Here is a 20202-nt window from a genome sequence, read left to right on the forward strand (position 1 = left end):
AGTTCTGTGAACAGCTGGGTAGCTATAATGGGGAGGGGGTCAAAGGACCAGTGAGAAAGCCACACACACAATTTAAAGATCAGAGAGAAAAGGGGGCAAGGAGGCATTGAACATCTGAGTTAGAGTTTGGGAAAACAAGCTAACTCAGAAGTTAAGGTCTATAAGTAAATGTCCATATGTGAAGTCCCAGAAAGCCTCAAGTGCCCTAATCAAAGAGATAATTGTTCCTTAGCATGTCTTTGGGTGACTGACAGGCCCAATTGAGTGAACTTGAAAAAAGACAGCATACTGCATAGAGGTCTGGCCATAACTTGGTGGAGTTGTTTCTTTCCATCTTTCCATGAACTTCTGTGGTCAGTGTCAGATAGTCAGGTCTGAGCCACCCTTGAGGGAGGAGAGAGGGCTTTGGGAGGTAATGTTCGAATCTTTGGGATGGCTTGGTTACATCTTCAACCTAGTTCCCTTCTTTTGACCAGGAGAAATTTGCTCCCAGGGGAGATGGGTCTCAAGGATTCCCTCCCTGGTTTGCTTTACCGAGTTGGGAGTAGGACCCCTGTCTCTGCTCTATAACAAGGCTTACCAAGGCTGTGGGGACAGCAGTCATACAACTCCCTGAGCCATGGAGCCAAAGGGCACCTGAGGCTTCCCTCTGCCCCGCTCACTTTGGCTGTGGGCCCCAAGTGACTTCCTGGAAGAGGAGGAGGAAGAGAGGCCTCTTCATAGGGAAAAACCTGGCTGGTTTCTTCCTTCCTGGTAACCCAGCCCAGGAAACTTTGTCACTGAATCTATGGCTTTGACAGGTGGCAGGAACAGATTCCAGATATATCTTGTTCTCATCGCCCCAGGGCCAGGTCACTTCATTTGGCTTGTCTCAAGAGATCCCGCTCTCATGCCTGGATGGCCATGACCTAGTTAGGGATGAGGATGTGTCCAGGGGCCGACCGGAGGGGTGTCCTTGGAGTCTGTGTAAAGAATCCTTAGAGCAGGCTTGAGGTTACAGATACAACCAGTGTCCTAGAGGTGACAGGCCTACCTTTTTAGGAAGTCCCAGGCCAATGTGTACATGAAGTGCCTGTGACACGGAGACCAGGAACATCGTGACATCTGCCCTACAGAAGTGTGCAGACAGCCGAGCCTGCTGGGTGTGTGTTGGTCTTTTTGATCAATGTCCTGGAAAAGGCTCTTGTGAAGGGCCAGACAGGCTTCCCAGCATCCTGTACTGGCTCTACCCTGGCTCCTAAGATGAAAAGCTAGGTGTTGGCCTCCACCAACACTACCCCATTTCTAAAAATAAATGGCTAACATTTGTTCTGTGTGTATGAGTGTTCTGCCTCGAAGGTATATATATATATATATGTGTGTGTGTGTGTGTGTGTGCGCGTGCCATGTGCATACGTGGTACCATTGGAGACAAGAAGGCATCAGATCCCTTGAAACTCAAAAGATGGTCATGAGCCACCATGTGGCTGCTGGGAATTGACTCCAGTGTCTCTAACCCCTGACCCATCTCTGCAGCCCCCCAGTTTCTGTTTTGTTTTGTAGACAGGCTGCTCAGGTAGCCCTCAGGATAGACTTGAACTCCCCAACATCTTAAATTTAAAAAAAAAAAAAAGATTGTTGTGTGTGTGCACAGGTGTGGGTGTGTGTGTTCCATGGTAGGAGAGCAAAGGTCAAAGGACAGCTTTGGGGAGTTGGTTCTCTCCTTCCACTATAGGCTGTGGGGATGGAATTCAGGTCACTAGACCTGTCCCCTCACCCCCTGAGCTTCCTCTCCCAGAGCCATGTCACTGGCCCTCTTGTCTCTGCCTCCTGAGTTCTGGGATTACAGGTATACAACAGGCATCTGGCTTTCTTCCACTTCTGAGTTTTAGCCCATGCTAGCCTGCCATTCCCATCCTCCTGCCTCAGACTCATGAGTAGCCAATCCCAGTGTGTACCATGCACCACCCCTGGTCTCCTTGCCTTTGAACTTCTCTCCTTTCCAGCACTGGCACATTTATTGAGGGTCAGGGAACATTCACTCCTTCAGTTTCAAGAAATCAAATGCCCACCCTCAGCCTCCACCAGCCCCGGGATTCTGGTAGAGCATTAGTGTGCCACAACCTTATACCTCTCAAGAGATGTCACCCGGGACTTTCAGAGGGTCTCCTGCCCCTACCCCTGCCTCCTGAGTGTTGGGACACCAGCTACCAGACCCTCTTCTTCCTTTTAAATTGTGTGTGTGTGCACAAAGAGTTATCTGTATGTGAGCCACAAGTGTGGGTGCCTACAGAAGCCAGAAGAGGGAGTTGGATCTCCTGAATAGGAGTTATAGATGTCTGTGTGCCATCCAATGTGGGAGCTAGGCACCTAGGAAGGGTCCTTTGCAAGCCCTCCCCCCCAACTTTCATTTTTATAGATGAGAAAAGGAAGGTTCAGAGAGGCTAAGTCCCACAGCTGGTGTGAGACAGATACCCCTCATCCCTGGGCTAATTACAGCAGACCTGCCTTGGGCTGACTGTTTAGCACAGTGTGAGTCCTGAATCCAGCAATGCCTTTCACAAAGGCACAACCATCCCAACGTCCTGGGTGTCCAAGCCACCACTGCAAAGGTGCCTTCTGTTCCCAGGCTGGCCCTGGCACCGGGTGCCCTTTCCATCTTTGGCAGTCTACCTAGACTGCAGCTGTGTGAGGCCTCTCACCCTCTGTTCTTGACCCTGCGCCAGGCCACCTCCCCCCCCACTTTAATCTCCAGTCCGTCCCCTCCCCCCACCTTGCACCTCAAAGCATCTGACAGCTCCCAGCTTCCATTAGACTACCGGCTTTCCACACCCAGCTGTGACAGGCTCCAGGAAAGACCTGAGTCATACAGGGGCCAGGAGTGAAGTTGGAGAAAGGGGGTAGGAGGCCTCAGGGGACAGCCTGTTCCAGCCAGTAACCTAGTCACGGGAGTTTCCACAGCGGCCGAAGGCATCAAAGAAGGAAAACACCTGATACCTTGGACTGGGTTAGACCCCCCCCCCCCCGCCCTCACCGTCTGGAGTCACCCCAGTTCCACACCACGCCCCCTGTTTACCCTGAGCGCCCCGCCACGCGGTGCAGCTGCTGGAAGGGTATTTATAGTCCCGAGCGTGAGTGGGCAAGGACACGTGCTTTATTTCGGAAGCGATAATTCCAGTTCCAGGTGGATGAACCCAGGAAAAGTTGCCTCCCCTCCCCGACTCTCACCTACAGGACGCTGAGGACAGCCCTCTTCCTCGCGACTTATCTGCCGACAGCCCGAGCACCAAGTGCGCAGGCCAAAGTGGAGTTCTATCATATTCCTCCCAGGTTCTCATCCTGGGGTCTGCACACACCAGTGGACCCTCAGTTCGTCATTTTATCCGCAGTCCTTATAACTCCGTTTCAGTCAGGTATTGTGGCTCACGCCTGTAATTCTATCCCTTGGGAAAGTGAGGCAGTAAGGCTGCTGTGAGTTCCAGGCCAGCCTGGGTTACAGACCCGGACCTTGTCTCGCCTCCTCCTCCCCTGACCCTCAAAGTTCAAGAAGCATCCAGGTCAAGTAGTGCATGAATTTACTCTCAGCACTCGGGAAGCGAAAGGCAGGTGGATCTTTGTGCATTTGAGGCCAGCCTGACATACAGAGTGAGTTCCAGGACAGCCAGGACTATTCAGAGAAACCCTGACTTGAAAAACAAAACTTTAAAAGCAAAACCAAGCCCTTTTCCTTTGGAGGGAGAGCAGTGCAGCAGCTGACCTCTAGTGGTCAATATTGGTGGTGCAATTTTGGTCACCTAAGATCCTGTGTCTGCCGTGAGGCTGGCACGGAACACCCTATCCTCTGGTTATCTCTGACTTCTGGCCTCTTTGTTCATGCTTGATTGAGCTTGGCAATCCTGGTGTCTGCTTTCTACGTGGACTCCAGGGTAAGGGACAGCGTTTCGTCTCCTGCACATTCTGCCCGCGTTACACCACGCTGGCGACCAGTTAACACTCTTGGAGCTATTGCTCAAATATTTACAATGCACCTGCCAGACCCAAGAGAGGAGGACAGGACCCGCCCTCCCGAGCTCGCAGGCCGGTCCTGGGGCTGGGTGGTATGCTCAAGGCCACTCAGTGTGAGTCCTGCGAGGACTTCGAGACCACCAAGGAAGTGAGTGCGGGTCAGACATGGACCAGGCAGAGATGCAGAGAAAGACCTATTAGGGAACGGAATCAGCCTGTGCACAGGCCTGTGTGAAAAGTGCCAAACGAGACCCCACCGCAGCCGGAGAAGGTCCAGGGTCTCGGCTCCCATCCCAGTCGTGACTGGTCAACCAGGACAGGGCTTTGATCCGTCTCAGATGGTTCCCTCGTGTCCAGCCGGCAGCCCTCGCCTAGGGCTTCTCTAAACTGCGGTACTTCTTGCGTTGCACAGACACCGGGTCCTTGAACAGCACCGGGTCCAGACGCACTCGAGAGGAAACCAGGGGCATGTGGCCGAACCCTGCTGCTAAGCGGTTGATGCAGTCCTGATCCTGGGGCTGAGGCTCCGGCACAGGTCTTGGACCCTCAGAAGCCTAAGAGGTGAGAGGGAAACCTGCTGTGAGGTTACTCACGCTGCTGCAACAAGGCTTGGATTAGAGCCTGAAGAGACTCCACCCTCTTTTCCGTCTCCATCCCGCACTTTCTGGTGTTGACCAGTCCCTTGAGTTGCCTCACCATTGGTGCAGCCTCCTGGTGCTGTCTGCCATAAGGCACCTTGATAGGGGGCAGTTTGGTGACGGTGGCTACCAGGAAGTTCATCAGGATGTCAACACAGGCGGGAGTCTCATCAGCTATGGTCCTGAGTGCCTTAGGCAGGTAGTGGGTGAAGAGAGTTTGGTAGTACCTGTAAGATACGTGGTAAGTGTTAGGCGGGGGTGGGGGGTCAGGGGGACAGGAAGAGGCTGCAGGCAGGATCCATTTTCCTTCCTTTGACCCCAGACCCCAAGTTCCAAGACCTGAACCCCACCTGCTAGCTCTACTCACAGGGTGCTCCCATCCTGGGCATGACCCACTCTCCAAGTGCCCTGTGATTTTGGGGGTGTATCCCTCCAGTACCTCCTTGGGACCCTCTTTCTGTTCTTCCTAGTCTGAACTCTGACAGAGCCAGACCCCCTTGGCAGGGGGAGTTCTAGGTGGTTCCAAAGCCACCAAACATGGCTTCCCAAAGACCAGCTTCAGGGAGACAGTGTACAAGCTAGACCTACTCTGCACACGTGAGGGTTATCCTCTATTCTGAGAGTGCCGTGCGGAGCCCAGGTAAAAACCTACAAAAAATTCCATGATACACACACGAGGTCTTAACAGATTAAAGAATCACTTTCCAGAGGCCCCAGAAGGCAGGTCTGGTGGGGACCGGTCCTGTAAGCTCGGCACTTGGGAGACAGAAACAGAAAATCACACACCTGAGGTCAGCTTGGGTTACACAGGGAGGCTCTGTCTCCAATCAGAATCCCATGTTCCCTGGGGCTGACCTCAAACTTGCTACCCAGCTGACTGTGACCTTGAACCCCATGTCCCCGTTTCCACAGGACCAGTGCTTGGATTACGGATGTGTGCTATCACGCCCAGTTTTGACCTATTCGGAGTTAAGGTCAGAACCCATGTGCTAGACAAGCGCTCTTACCAACTGAGCTACAGCCCAGCTCCGAGACATCATGTTTCAAAACGCAAAAAGCCAATTGGAGATGAGGATCCCGCCTGCTCCAGGTCAGGGCTGTAGCCTCCCACCCTTCTTCCCTGCTCTGGGGCCAATGTTCGTACCTGTGGTAGAAGGCGGCCGTGGTCAGGACCATGGAGAATTCATTGGCCATCTCAGCACCGTAGCCCCAGCCACCCCGGGCCTCATCCCATAAGTGGCTTCCCGTCACAAAGCCCACCATGCGTTCAGGAAAGCTTCTCCACACCCCAAAGGCAAAGTCCACCTGCAGAAGGAAGGGGTGAGCTGTGAGGAGGGGTTTCCTGACCAAAATCCTTATAACCTAAGGTGGCGAGACCGGCCTGGCTGACAAAGGTTGGCGAAGGGCGAGGAGCACAGGGGATCAAAGCATTGCTTGAAGTCCTTATTTTTTGATTGTTGTTTTGGGTTTTTTTTTTTTTTTTTTTTTTGGTTTTTGTTTGTTTGTTTGTTTTGTTTTTGAGACAGGGGTTTTTTTTGGTGCAGCTCTGGCTGACCCAGAACTTGCGCTGTAGACCGGGCTGGTCTCGAACTCACAGAGGTCCACCTGCCTTTGCTTCCCGAGTTCTGGGATTAAAGGCGTGCACCATTGCCTGGCTATGAATTACTTGATGTTTTACTAGAAGTTTAAGGCGAGTGTTTCTAGGTGGACTTGGAGGAAACCTGTCCAGCCAGGAGCCCTCTGTGGAGCTCAGGGCAGGGGAACCTGAGGGGCTGCAGTGACCTCCGGCTCCGTTCACATCATACCCGACATCTCCTGGGCCCGGTCCTCACCTCACTGGTAGAAAGAGTACTTTGAGCATCAAGGCTGAGGATGACATTGGTGCTGATGTTACTATATGGGAAGAACCGGTCGCTGACCTGTGGTGGGACAGAGGGAGCTTAGGGCGACTCAGCCATGGGAACCACCTCTCAACACTCCCCACCCCCAGTATGAACCCTTCAGATAGGGGTGTAGAAGAGGGAGCCAGGAATACAGAAGCCTGCCCACAAGCCTAGATTACAGTTTCCCCTTTGGCTCTAAAGGCCAAATTCTCTCTACCAGTATTTCACTCTTATTAACCCCGGATCAATTATTTGAAAGAATCAGACTTGGATACAACCAGCATGTGGTGCATGAGGTGCCGTTGCCCAAGTTCCCAGGTCCCACCCCTTCTTAGTGCAGTACGCCGGCCCTCTCCGGTATTTCTCCATGAGCCTACATTTCTCCCCACCCCTTATCAGGGACATCCACACTGCCTTCTGTCTCCCACATCACAGGAACTCCAGTGCTCTAGAAGTGTATTCTTTAGGGCCAGGGAGAAAAGGGTGTTCATGCTGCTGGAAATTTGGACCCCGGGACCCTGTACCTAGCAGGCTAATCTGTACCACTGAGCCTTCCTCTAGTGAAAGAGCATCATCCCAATCAGACCCACTGCTAGAACCCATGGCCTGATTTCTTCAGACCCCTTTAGAACTCCAGTTTGGCTCCAAACATCCTATGGCTGCCCTCCCTGATCCCCAGAGGATCCTCTTGCTTACCTTCCTGTGTCCTTCAATGACTGTTGGGGGCACTGCTGTCTCTGGCCACCTGTCAGGGGGTGGCTTCTCACTGTTCCAGAGGATCAGGATCTGGGAAGAGAGGGAACTTGTTTGTAGTCTGGGATTAGAACGGGAGTCCTCAGGGCTGCTCTTCTTAGGGTAGATGGAGCACAGGGAGCAGCTATTTATGCACACACAAGAGCACACAAGAGGGGTGTGTGGGATCCCTGCCCCTTCATTACCACCTTTGGTTTTGCCTCTGGTCTTATGACAGGCCAGAGTTCTGGCTGAACCCGGGGTGTTGGTGCGTGCCTGTAATCCTAGCATTTGGGAGGCAGAGGGAAGCAGATCTCTGAGTTCAGGGCTAACCAGGATTAAATAATAAGACTGTCTCAAGAGTAATTTTTTTTTTTTTTTTTTTTTTTTTTTTTTTTTTAGTGTGGTTGCCCTAGACTAGGTTCTGATTTTATTTTAATTGATGGATTTATTTATTGAGACAGGCTCTCTCTGTGTAGCTCTGGATGTCTTAGAAGTAACCAGGTGAGCCTGCCTGGCCTTGAATTCACAGTCTGCCTCCATGTCCAGTGTACAGTGACTAAAGCCATGTGTCACTACACTGGGCTCTGACTTTGGGCACAACCCCCACCTGCCCTCTGAGGCCTACGTTCTCCTTGTCATTTCCTGCCCAGCCCACACCTCATCTACAGAGGTTCCCCTGCACCTTGGCCTGGCAACCCCCTGAGAGCCAACCTGGAGTCACTGATGGTTGTGAGCTGTCGTGTGGGTGCTGGCAGCTGAACCTGGGTCCCCTGAGATAACAGGTCTTAACCAATGAGCTGTTTCTCTACCCCTGTTTTTGTTTGTTTATTGTTTTATTTGATCTTATTGTTTTTGAGACAGGTTCTTGTTATGTAATCTCAGCTGGCCTAATCTCACTGTGTGGCCTGAGGGCTAGCCTGCCTCCATCTCTGCTTTCTTCATGCCTCAGCTCAAAGACTGGAATTACAAACATGAGTGACCATAACTAGCAACCCGAGTTCTCTGGAAGTGAGACTGGACAGGGTTGGTACTAAAATCCGCTGGCATTATGAATCATGGGGAGGAGTCCTCATGCACTTGAAGCCCCAGGCCTGGCCCCAAAGTGACCATTGAATGAATGAATGAATGAATGAATGAATGAATGCTTCTTTCTCCAGCCTCACCAGAAGCACCAGCTCTCTAAGGGCTTCACCAATTCTGACTGTGTTTGGAGAAAGAACAAGAAACCTGGGACTTGAAGTCAGCAAGAATCTTTGGAAACGGCCCCTGTGCCTTCCCCCAGATGTGTGGTCGGTCATCTAGGGCCTTGCTCTGTTCTTTGCATTCATCCTGGATCCTAGAACCCCTGCTATGGGGGGGGGGGGTGCAGACCTGGGCACAGTGCTGGGAACCTGCCACCTCCTGAATGAGTTTCAGCAGGGACTCTTCAGAGGACCCCGCCCAGATCATGGCGCTGAAACTGCTCCCCGGGCTGGAGCCTGGAGAAAGGACACACCGGTGTTAGGAGGGGGAAGGTGTGGCCCCTTGGAGAGTGACCTTTGTTGTGAGACCCCAAAGAACCAGAAGAGACTGAGTTTGAGCAACTATCTATCTGCAGATGAAGCTGGAATAAATGTGGGGAAAGCTGAGGTTACCTCAAGTTGTCCGACCCCCAGGACATACCCAGTTGCAGATGATAAAAGGGGAAGTCTTGAAGGCTCGTGGAAAAAGTGGGCAGAGCCAGGAGTGCCCCCGGAGAGCTATTCCACATCAGTGAGGGGTGAGCTGATGCACCCCAGATCCGGTCCTGAATGATCTGTGGAAACAGAAAGTGGCTTGCAGGGGGAGTAGCTAGTGTGTGGGGTTCAGACAGCCGATTATGCGATTGTGCTTAGGAAGGGCAGATCCTGAGAGGCGGGGCTTGAGGAGAGGCGGGGCCTGCGGAGAGGCGGGGCTTGAGGAGAGGCGGGGCCTGCGGAGAGGCGGGGCCTGCGGAGAGAGGTGTGGGCGGAGATAACTACCAGGGGCATTTAGCCCCACACCTTTTCCTTCAGGCTTCTAGGAGAGGGACTTGGGCACAGAGCCAGTTAGCGGAGTAGCTAGAGGCCGGAAGAGGCGACTTCCATAGTGGGAATGAGGTGACAGACTCATGGCTTTTCTTCCTTTCCTCACTGCCATAGACACAACTATGGGGTGACGCCATTCTCTCAGGACCTGGAACCCAGCGCCCCGGATTGCTTCTGCCAGTGAGCACATGCCTCGGTGGCCCCCAGAGACAAGGGAAAGTCCAAGATTGGAGAAAAACATGGGCCCAAGATCACACAGTTTCACCACAGGTCCTTCCCTATTGCATCCGGGAGGAAGCACACAGAGGGGAGAGACGTCTAGAAAGATGGAGAGAAGGAAGGCTGAGGGGAACCCGGGCCCCTGCGCGTGAAGCCCCCTCACCTCTAGGGTGGTGTGGATGACTTTTTCCACTGAGGAGAAGTAGGCGGTCCACAGAAACTGGGTCTGCTGACGCAGGGCGAGAACCCGAGAAGGGAGCATTTCACGGAGGGCAGCCAGGACCTGGAGGCACAGAGAGGGAGAAAGAGAGGAGGCCTGGGGTCCAGCCTCCTGACTGACCCTGGTTAGGAGAAGGCTCATCCCAGAGCTCGGGGATCTGGAAGCTTCTAGTGATGTGCACCATGTGTTCAAGGTTTTAGGTGACACTGTGAGGTGGCACATACCTGTAAATCCTGCCACCCAGGAGGCTGAGACAGGGGGATCTTGAGTTCAAGACCAGCCTGGGCTACATAGGGAAGAGACCTTGTTTTAGAAACAAACAAAAGGAAGGAAGGGGTAGCTGGCGATGTCGTTCAGTTGAGAAAGAGCCAACACAGCACAGCATGGACAAAGCCCTGGGCTTGCTTTCCAGCGCCATATAAACCATCACCATTGGCACATGCCTGTAATCACAGCATTGGGGAGCTGGAGGCAGGCAGGTCACAAGTTCAAGATATTCTGAGCTGCATAGGGAGTCTGAGGTCAGCACGGGCTACATGAGACCCTATCCAAAATACCAAGGTGAAGAGGAGAGAGGGCCGACAGTAGCTGATAGGAAGCCTCCAGCCTCAGTTTTCCAGTCTGTGGAATGGGTGCATTAAAGCATCTCCCTCGCATGTGGTTGTAAAGACTCAACTAGAAAATGTCCATTTAGTGCTTAGACCATGTGGAGACTTGTCTGAATGGATGGTGGTAGCACTGTGTGTGTGTGTGTGTGTGTGTGTAAGCACATGCATGTTCCTGTGTCTGTTTCTTTTTAGAGTATCCCAGGCTGGTCTCACAACTGTTATGTAGTTGAAAATGACCTTGAATTCCTGAGCTCCTGCCTCCTATGCCCTTTTGTTGGGATTGTAGGGGTGGAACCCCAGTTAAAGGACGGCTGTTGCTCAATTTCCTGCCTGCCTCCCTCCCTGCAGTGCCCCAGATTTTTCATAGCAGCTTACACAGATTCTTCAGGCCTGGGCAACTTTCCTTTCATCATATGGAAGAACCCTGGCTTCTTATCTATTTCTTTCCTACCAGCTGAGCCCCACAGATCTAAATTATCCTATTGTACAGATGGGGAAACTGAGGCAGAAAGTGGCTTTCAACTGTTCTCAGCACCCTCCAGAGGCTCTCACCTTCATCTACATCCATGAGAGCCCCAGAGGGAGGGAATAGATATACTATGACTACTAGAAGGGGGCCGAGATCCTGGGGTCCCTCCCCTGACGTGCCTCCCACCATGAGGAAGACCCTGAGCTACCTGCAGCGGGAGCCTCTCGTCAGCAATGATGGCTGCCTTGGTCCAGTCGATGACTTCAGAGAAAGGCAGCTCCCAGCGGGGGCTGAGGAGAACAGGGATGCAGCCGGCCTGGGGGGCAGGGCAGTCATTGGGGAGCCCAGCCCTGGAACACACTTACCACCACCCCAGGTCACCAGTAGCCCCCCCTCTGTTAAGGGACAGGACAGTATTGTGGGGGACAGGGAACCTCCTTTCTATGTGCATGTGCCCAGTATTTCCTGCTAACTCAAGGGCAGAGGTAGAGAGGCTGGGGGATACCCAAATTGGGGTGTACCTGAAGGGCTTGGAGAAAGCAGGAGGTGGCAGATCGGTGGCCAGGAATGAGGCAGAAGGTGGCATTGGGAAGTGTCTCTCCTGGGTAGGTCCTGAGAAAGTACAGGAAGGTCCCTGGAAACAGGAGCCTGAGACACCTGCCCCTCATCATCTACGGCAGCTCTAGTGGCCCTTGGCACCTTACAGTGACATTCCCTCTGTTGACCCCACTGTGTCCTCAGACACACAGCCACACACTGACAGGCATAACCAAGAACAAGGACCCGGCCTCTCTGTTCCCTGCTCCACCGGGATGCAGACACCCTGCCTGCTAGCTCCGTCTCTGCCCTGCTGGACCGCGGCATCTCCCTTTTCTTCCTTGTACCTCAGTTCTCTCATCTGCAAAATGGGGGTGCCTGGATCTCATGTCCTTCCTTCCACTTCTACTCTGGCCTAGGCAGCCCTCACCTGAGTGACCCCCATACTCCGCTCTCCCGCACTGGTAGCCCAGCCATGAAAGGCTTCTCTGTGCTGAGGTGGGCTGGGCCTCCAGCCTGGAACAGCACAGGAAGCTCTTGCCCGCAGCCCTGTGTTGGAGGACAGGCCTCCTCTGTTCCCCCTGCTCCTCCCCCAGCCTCAGCCCCAGGACCAGGTTGTGGCAGAGATTCTGGGAAGGAGGTCCCAGAGCCACAACCCCCTCAGAACCACCTCTCTGGAACTGCCAGTCCAGGGAACCGATGCCCATCATGCATCTGGGGAAAAAAGGGCCAGAGGGACCCGTGGGTGCACACAATTCTTAGTGAGGTGCGTGAAGAGGACCACCCAAGACCCCCCTGAGCTGCTCTCTGCTCTGACCTCCAGCAGACAGATCTGGGAGTATCCTGGTGCCTCTGAACAGTTGGGGAATCTGAGTCTTAAGGAGAGGGACCTGGCTGTGGTTAGAACTAAGTTGGACCAATTCCAACCCCCGGTTATTTCAGCCACCATGAGGGACATGTCCAGGGGTGTACCTGGAGCCTCCGAAAGGAACCACAAAACAAACTTCACCCCGCCCCCATCACATCAAAATCTACAGCACTGGCCAGGCAGCTCCAGCTCCCTCCAGTTAGCGATAAGGAACTAAAAGGCCCTAACTGAAGACTCCAGGGAACCCACAGAGAGAAACAGGGCCCACTCTACAGACGGTACCCCTTAGCCTTTAGCTCTCCTTTAACTCTCCTATGCATAGCCTCTGCCTCACCTACTTGGGGGAATTCCTTTTGCTCTGCTGCAGAGACCAGGCTGCAGAGCACCTTCTCCAGGAAGCCCTCCTTGATATCCCAGCTAACCACCACTCTTGGCACGGTTCTAAGCGCTTTCTCTGTATGAAGGTCGTTCTCACAGCAGATCCCCGAGAAGGAGACCACTGCTGTATTATCCTATCTGACAGCGAGGGAAAAGAGACCTGAAGCCATGCTTAGCTTTGAATTAGATCAGAATCTGAGCCTCCCTCTGCTTACCGGTACACCCCTGATGTACCAGGATGGAGGGAGCTGGGGGTTTGTGGGAGATGGTAGGCAGAGGTTGAACGAGCGGCTACGTGGGGCTCAGGAGAGTTACAGAGGAAACCTGTGTCTCTGTGTGCTGACCGCCAAGAAGTCCAAAGATGTTCTGCTGTTTAAGGTGCGCACCATAGGCCTAGGGTCTCAGAGCCCAGGGGGAAAGTCATGCTTTGCCCACGGTCATGGGGTTCACAAGGGCCTGGCTGTGGCAGAGCCACATTGATTTCTGTGGGTCCTAGGCCATTACTTTAACCTTTGCCATTACTCCTGCCCTGGAGGGAAATTTTATATTTAAAAATATTTAAAAATATATTTAGCTACTGTGTCGAAACAAAAACAAATACAGTTATGTATCAAAACGCTTTCTTTCACCTACGCATTCAGACGTTTTCATTTGAAGCTGCCTTCCGGTGCTCTCAAGGTGTCCCTGGGCTCCACATATCATCCAAGGGTTGGGAGCAGGAACACGGAAACTCGATTTACATTCAAAATGAGAGAGATTGTCAGGAATGGTGGAACACCTCTAATCCCTGCACTCAGGAGGCAGAGGCAGGTGGATCTCTGAGTTCAAGGCCAGCCTGGTCTACAGAAGTCTGAGATTCATGGACCCATGAAAAGATGGAGAGAGACAACCAACCCATAACTTTGTCCTTTCTCTCTCTCTCTCTCTCTCTCTCTCTCTCTCTCACACACACACACACACACACACACACACACACCCATAAAACAATAAAACAATAAATAAAAGATGTTGCTTTTTTTCTCAAGGCAGGGTTTCTCTACATAACCCTGGCTGTCCTGGAGCTCCCTTTGTAGACCAAGCTGGCCTCCAAACTTAGAGATCCACCTGCCTCGGATTAAAGGTGTTTGCCGCCACTGTCCAGTTCTAAAAACATAATTTTTAAGAGCCTAGACTCTGGATTCCCCAGTGTCTGGCTAAACCCATCTCAACGTGAGGTCTATGGAGATGAGGTCTCTTGGGTCTGATTAGCTAGACTAAGTGAACAGGTAAGCTCTGGGTTCAGGTGAGAGACCCTGCTTCAGTGTATGAGGTAGGCAGTGACCGAAGAATCGGCCATCAACTTTGGGCTTCCCATGCATGTTCACATATGTGCACATGTATGCCCCCACACGTGTGGCCGCATACATGTAAGCTGGCATGCTTGTATGCACACCACAGGCAGGTACAGAAATTTTAAAATGGAAACGGAGCCGGACACGGTGGCCACGTGCTTGAAATCTCAGTACTTGGGTGGAGGCAGGAAGATGGGAGCTCAGGGTCATTTTCATGCACTCTGGGCTGTAAGAGACCCCGTCTAGAAAAATCCAGACAAAAAAGAAGAGGTATGTAGGGGTACATGTACCCTGGCTGTCCAGAGCTCCCCAGAAAAGCAAGACACCGAGAGGCTGAGACCGGTGCTCAAAGGAAGGAAGGAAACCTGGGTGGCCAAGCCAGGTGGGAGGGGGACTTTTGACTGTATACTCCTTTGTATCATTGGGATCCTTCATTCACGAATGAATCACCTATTCATAAAACTAAAGAAATTGTGATTTAAGTGGGTGGGCGCTTATTCCAGTGCAACAGGAACCTATTCAACCAATGTGGAAAACACTGGCTTCTCGGAGCCAAGTACAGTTTAGACTCCAACCGTCCCAATGCCACTCCAGCTTCTGAGTGCTTCCTGAATCAATAGCAAGGGCCCCAGACATCCCCCGCCTATGATGCCCTGTGCTCTGGGCTGGAGACTGAGGTCTCCTGTGGAGGATGCTGGGAGAATCAGCGATACTTGAGGAAGGTAGGTACCGCACCTTCCCCTGGAGAGCCTCCACCACGGCTACCTGCCTGCCAGCCAGAATGTGGGACAGTGGCGGGGACTGAAGTAGCCCTTTTTCTAGTCACTGCTTCTTCATTCGGGCTGTCTTCTGGGGCTGGCCTCCCTCTATCACCCTACCCCTATGCTGTCTGGCCCAGGCAGCTGCCAAGCACTTCTGAGAAACTGAAGGCAATGAAAGACTACCACGCAGCATACCTTGGAAAGAAAGGCATCATGGGAAATGCTGCTCAGAGCAGAAGGGAGGGGCACACACCTGTAACTCTTATACCACAACCATTACCACCACACACACACACACACACACACACACACACACACACACACACACACACACGATGCAAAGGCAGCAGAACTACTGCAGGCTCCAAGCCAGCCCAGTCTACCCTGAGCTTTCCAGGTGGGCCAGGAAAAAACAGAGGAAAACCCAACAACATAAAGTATCTATATATAGTAATCACAAAGTATCAGTACACCAGGAATAACCACAGTTAGCCCAAAAAGGGACCTCCAGAGCCAGTGAGTGCACAGTTCAGTGGTACTGTAACCTGCCCAGCATGCACATGGCCCTGGGGACAGGCCATAGTAACCCAGACACACACACACACACACACACACACACACACACACACACACGCAAAGATGACCACCAACAGCAATAGTAAGTTTCTAAGACTACTGTTTCTAGTCACAGGAGAGTTCCTGTCCGTCTTTGGGTCTGAAGAGCTCTAACTTCTCTAGTCTCCAGAAGGGCTGGCAGGGGTGGGGTGGGGTGGGGGTGAGGGGTAGGGTAGAGGTGGGGGGTGGGGATGACAGGGCACAGGCTTTTCCTACAGATTCCCCAGAGCCTCAAGCACTAGCAGAACTGGAGCTTAGCCAGGGGAGGGAGTCCTGGGGGAAGCTGAGCTCAGAATAGCTATGTTGGAGAACTGGGAGGGAGACCACAGGAAGCTGAGAAAGAGAGAAGCCAAGGGGACCATAAACTCTAGGGACATGGGGTCCACAGCCTGTACAACCTTGGACGGTGACGGTTGACTTGCTGGACACATAAGTGTTCGGTCATCAGGAGTGACCAGCTTCACCACCTCTAGCGAGCCCCAGCACAACTCTGCCACACAAGACCTCCATCTCCTTATGTCTACGAAAGTATTCCACAGGTCGGAAGTTCTTTAGATCTGACCTAAGCAATCTCTCTAAAGCCAGAGGCTGTTATTTCCTTGAGAGATTAACCTCCAAAATTAGACCCAGGAGCAGTTTTCAGCTGGGACCAGCGACCAGTCTCTGCGGCTCCCCTGAGGCCTGTGACAGGACTGATCCCAACTCTTGCTAAACACTCAGAAGCTTTCGAAGACAGACAAGTCTGTGTTCACTCTGGCCGGGTGCCACCGGTAAGTTTTTACCTAACGTATATCATCTTTAGTCTACAGACACCTAGCGACAGCAATTTATAATACATTATCGTGTGTGTGTGTGTGTGTGTGTGTGTGTGTGTGTGTGTGTGTGTGCCAGAGACTAAGGGTGGGTATCTTGTTCAGTTCTGTGAGTGGGTGGGGTACCTATGTGCCTTGGACCATGTGTGGATGTCAGAGGACAATTTTCAGGAATCTCTTCTCTTTCTAACTTGTGGGCTCAGAGGACAGAACCCTCCAACCCTCAGGCTTGGTGCCAAGCGCCTTTGCCCACTCAGCCACTCAGCCAACTCTCTACCTTCAGGGTCTCTCAGTGATCCTGAAATTCACCCACTGGGCTGAGCTGGTTGGCCAAGCACTCTAGGGATCCTCCTGTTCTGTCTCCTGGGGTGGGGGTGGGGCGGGGCTTGAACTCATGTCTCTGTGTTTGTCAGGTAAACACCTCATGACTGATCTACCTCCCCTACTCACACCACTGTTTATGGGAGTACCGATGTGGAGTTTACAAATGTCTGTTACATAAAACCTTCGAGTAGGAGGGACCAGCATACCAGGCCTGGAGGAGGTGGGAGGGGGAGGCAGCCTTGTAATGTTTCTAAGATCCCCAAGGGAGAATTCCAAAAATCTGCCTTTCACACCCTTGGAGATGTCATCATTCCGTCTTGGTGGAGGTCTGCTCTCTGCCATCTTAACCCTATCATCTCTCCTACTGAGGCTGAGACTGGTTTGTCCCGATAGGATGACAATCTTAACCCTTCACTACATCCTCTGGACCTGCTCCTGTTGCAGCCGCCTCCCACTCAGGAACTCCCTCCCACTCAGCAGCTCCCCAAGAGTAGGTTGGTTTACTTACTGCTGGGGTCCAGGGTCTTGCTCACAGTGCCTGTCCCAGAGGCAGGCTGAGGCGTGGGTGCTTGTGATACGCCATCTGCCCTTCTCCTCTGCTACCGCCAGTAAGGTGGTCCCAGGCTGGGGACTATGCTGTAGCAGCCTGCCAGGAGCCCCACCTTGCAGTGGGTGAGCTTCAGGGAGATACGGGAGAGCTATATCGAAGCCTGGTCGGAAGATGTCCGAGGAGGGGCTAGCCTCAGCTACCATCGCTTGTCCCAGCCTGGTGCAAGGGGCTGGATAGAGACTGAGCACCAGATGGTTCCTGCCTCCGTTCCAGTTCGGAGGCAGGGGCCCGCATGCGCCTCTACGGTCCTGGCTGGGAAGGAGGAGGAGAAGGCAAGCCTCTGCTGGGCTAAGTGCATAGTAGCGAGAGCCTTCCAAGGAGTCCAGGATCCTGCGCTGTGCCTCAGTGGTCGGACCAGCCGGGGAGTGTACAAAGATCTTGAGGACCTTTCCCTTACATCTGGAGGTGTCAAAGCAGGCTCCCCAGGTGCAGCTGCTCCCCCGGGAGACTTTAGGGAGCTGTTGGACATCTTCTGGGTTCGTCTCAGCCTGGGTGAAACTCTGTAGGAAGGCAGCATCCAGCCAGCGGGGCCAGCCCTGAGAGCGCCCTGGAAGAGGACCGGGCGACACTGCCAGGCGAAGGGGGAAGACTCCTAGGAGGATGAGGAGGAGCCAGAAGGCTGACAGTGCCAGCCAGAAGGACTTTCTTCTCCACAGCATGTGGCCACCCACAGCTAGGGCTAGAAGGAAGTTAGGAATTTCTGTATCAGGTGGGGAAAGAGGTGACCCCAGGCAGGAGAGAGGAGCTGGGAATCACCCCTCTGGTCTAGCACTCTTGCCACTAAGTTCGACCAACCATTGGCCACCTGTGGGACTGACCCCTTGTGGGGGGTTCAGGCAGGCTCTGGCTTTCTAAATTTGCCTTCCCACTCTCCGACTTCTTCCTCTGCCTTCCCACAACCTAGCCAGCCTTTGCCCTCTCATCGGGGCCTCTGCCCTGGGCCACTGCTTGGGCTGATGCAACCCTTGCCCAAACGACAAGAGCGTGTCCATCTGCACTAGGGGCTGCACCCCTGACCTTGCCCTTGACCCAGAGGCAGGCTATCTGCCAGACGATGGAGAACTGTCTGGGTTCATGGGGGGTGGGTAGCGGGTAGGGGGAGGCCAGGAATAAGGATGATGTGGAAGAAAGCAGGACTGGCTGGCCTCTCCCACTCTTCCCTCTGCCCTAACAGCCCTTGAAAACCCCTGGCTACCCCTGTGCTTAGTAGCTGGCCTTCTGTGGCAGAACTATAAATAGACCTTGTGTCCATGTGGGCCACCAGAGCCGGCTGAAGTTAGAGCCCGAGTACATCCCATGTCTGCTGACTGGGGGATGAGAAGATTCGGAGTGCTGGTCTTCTTTCCCCCAGCAATGACCCCTAACCCAGGCAGCTGCCCTGCACCCTCCGGCTGGGAGCTGTTACAGGGCAGAGGACAAGACCTACGCTCCGAATTCCTGCTCCTGCCCCACAAGTCCAGCCGGCAGCTCCAGGTCCCATTCCAGAAGGTATCTATCTGGTCGGTCCAGATCTCTTTGGCAGCGGCAGCCTGGCCCCGCCCCCGCCGGCTTTGATTGGCTCCTGGCTAGGAGGCAGGGTCTCCACTTAACCCCTTGCGTCCTCTCTTGCTGGGGTACCATTTTGTTTCGTTTTCGCTTTAAGACGCGGTGGGGTGGGGTTGGGAGGTGCCTCCTGTATACCCGGTGGGTTTTAAACCCACCTTGCAGCCAATGTTCCTCATCAATCTGTCTTCACCTCCGAGTGCTCGGACCCCAGGTCTGTGCCGTCACACCTGGCTTTGGAAGATTAATAACGGTCAGGAGGGCACCACACCTCACCGGTGGCCGTGGATTGACAGTTTGTTTCTCTTCAAGGTCTTTCTCAATGATCCAAAGTAGACATTTATCTGTCCTTTCCCCCTTTTTATTATTATCATTATATGTTTTTAAAATCGATTTTGGGGTGCTAGGAGCAGAAGAACCCAGGGCTTTGTGCACACTAGACACGTGTTCAATTGCTGAATTACATCACCAGCTCTTTTTATCTTTTGTCTTTGTTACTATTGAGAAAAGCGAAGCTCAGAGAGGGGATTGACTCTCCCTAAGGTGACCCAGCTTAGATGTGTTCAGGAGAAGATTTGCGCTCAGAGCCTGGCCTGACGGGGCCACTGCTCAGGCCCTGACCCCTGAATGGAGCTGGCCAGTGGCTATCTGCATTTACAAAATGGATTAGCAGTATCCTCCTTGGAGGGTTGCTAAGGTCGGTCCTAGAAGAGCCCTTGGTGGGGGTGTTCTTCCCGTTGACCAGGGAAGTCTGCTGATTTGTGAGGTAAAACTTTCTCGCCTCAGTGAGCACCCTGAGGGCAGGGCACAGCAGCATCCTCAAAGTGGGATCAAGAAGAAACTTGGCATTAAGTGGCCGCTCCGTGATAGACAGCTGCTTAGACAAACCACAGGCTTTCTCGGGCGGAAAACAGGTGTGGGCATGCGCTGTTGCCATTACCAGGTTTGGAATTGACAGAAGGTTCCTTTCCGGTAGGAAGGTGACTTGGCTTTCCTGAGTCAGAGCCGGGACCCTCCTCCAGGTCCTCATGTTTGCCCTCCCTCATCCACGTTCATTCATCGAAGAGACCCTTAGTTTAGCATCCTAACTTGGATCAGGTTCCCGGGAAGGCACTGGAAGTGCTCTGCTGAGTAACAGTGCAGGTGACAATGTCCTGACCATGCTGGAAACAACTATAGAGGAGATAGTATTATCATTCCCATTTTACAGGAGAGAAAGTTGAGGCTCAGGGAACTTGAGTAACTTTGCCTATATTTCTATGGCTTAGCCATCTATATATCTTCTTTTTTATTCAGAGGCAGTGTTTCTCTGTGTAGCCCTGGCTGTCCTAGAACACACTATGTAAACCACGCCAGCCTTGAACTTACAAAGATCTGCCTGTCTCTGTGTCAGGAATGCTAGGAAGAAAGGTATATGCCACCATACCCAGCCATTCCTTAAAATATTTGTTTACTTTATTTGGTGTGTATGAGTGTTTGACTGTAGTGTGTGTGTGTGTGTGTGTGTGTGTGTGTGCGCGTGTGTGTCTATATCTACATTGTGCATGCCTTGTGCCTTTGGGGGCCAGAAGAGGGCATCAGATTCACTGGAACTGAAGTTACAGATAATTGTGATCTGCCACG

General features: G+C 52.8%; 1 protein-coding gene across 2 annotated transcripts; it reads right to left on the minus strand.

Moving 5' to 3' along the window:
- Positions 1–3111: 3111 nt before the first annotated feature.
- EXTL1 (exostosin like glycosyltransferase 1) lies at positions 3112–18509 on the minus strand. 2 transcript variants are annotated; one of them, XM_080921302.1, is made up of 12 exons: positions 18464–18509; positions 16936–17716; positions 11323–11413; positions 11010–11117; positions 9668–9787; positions 8903–9035; positions 8612–8718; positions 7202–7291; positions 6455–6541; positions 5767–5927; positions 4681–4849; positions 3112–4538 (listed from the first exon to the last, which is right to left on the minus strand). In XM_080921302.1, the coding sequence occupies exons 2-12, from the start codon at positions 17694–17696 to the stop codon at positions 4356–4358; spliced, it is 2010 nt and encodes a 669-aa protein (XP_080777428.1). In that variant the 5' UTR covers positions 17697–17716; positions 18464–18509; the 3' UTR covers positions 3112–4355. The 2 variants fall into 2 exon arrangements, with proteins under 2 accessions (XP_080777428.1, XP_080777427.1); XM_080921301.1 differs by having other exon boundaries at positions 18279–18509.
- Between the last annotated feature and the right edge of the window lie 1693 nt (positions 18510–20202).

Source organism: Micromys minutus (assembly GCF_963924665.1).
Source record: "Micromys minutus genome assembly, chromosome: 9".
In the NCBI taxonomy this organism is placed as follows: Eukaryota; Metazoa; Chordata; class Mammalia; order Rodentia; family Muridae; genus Micromys; species Micromys minutus.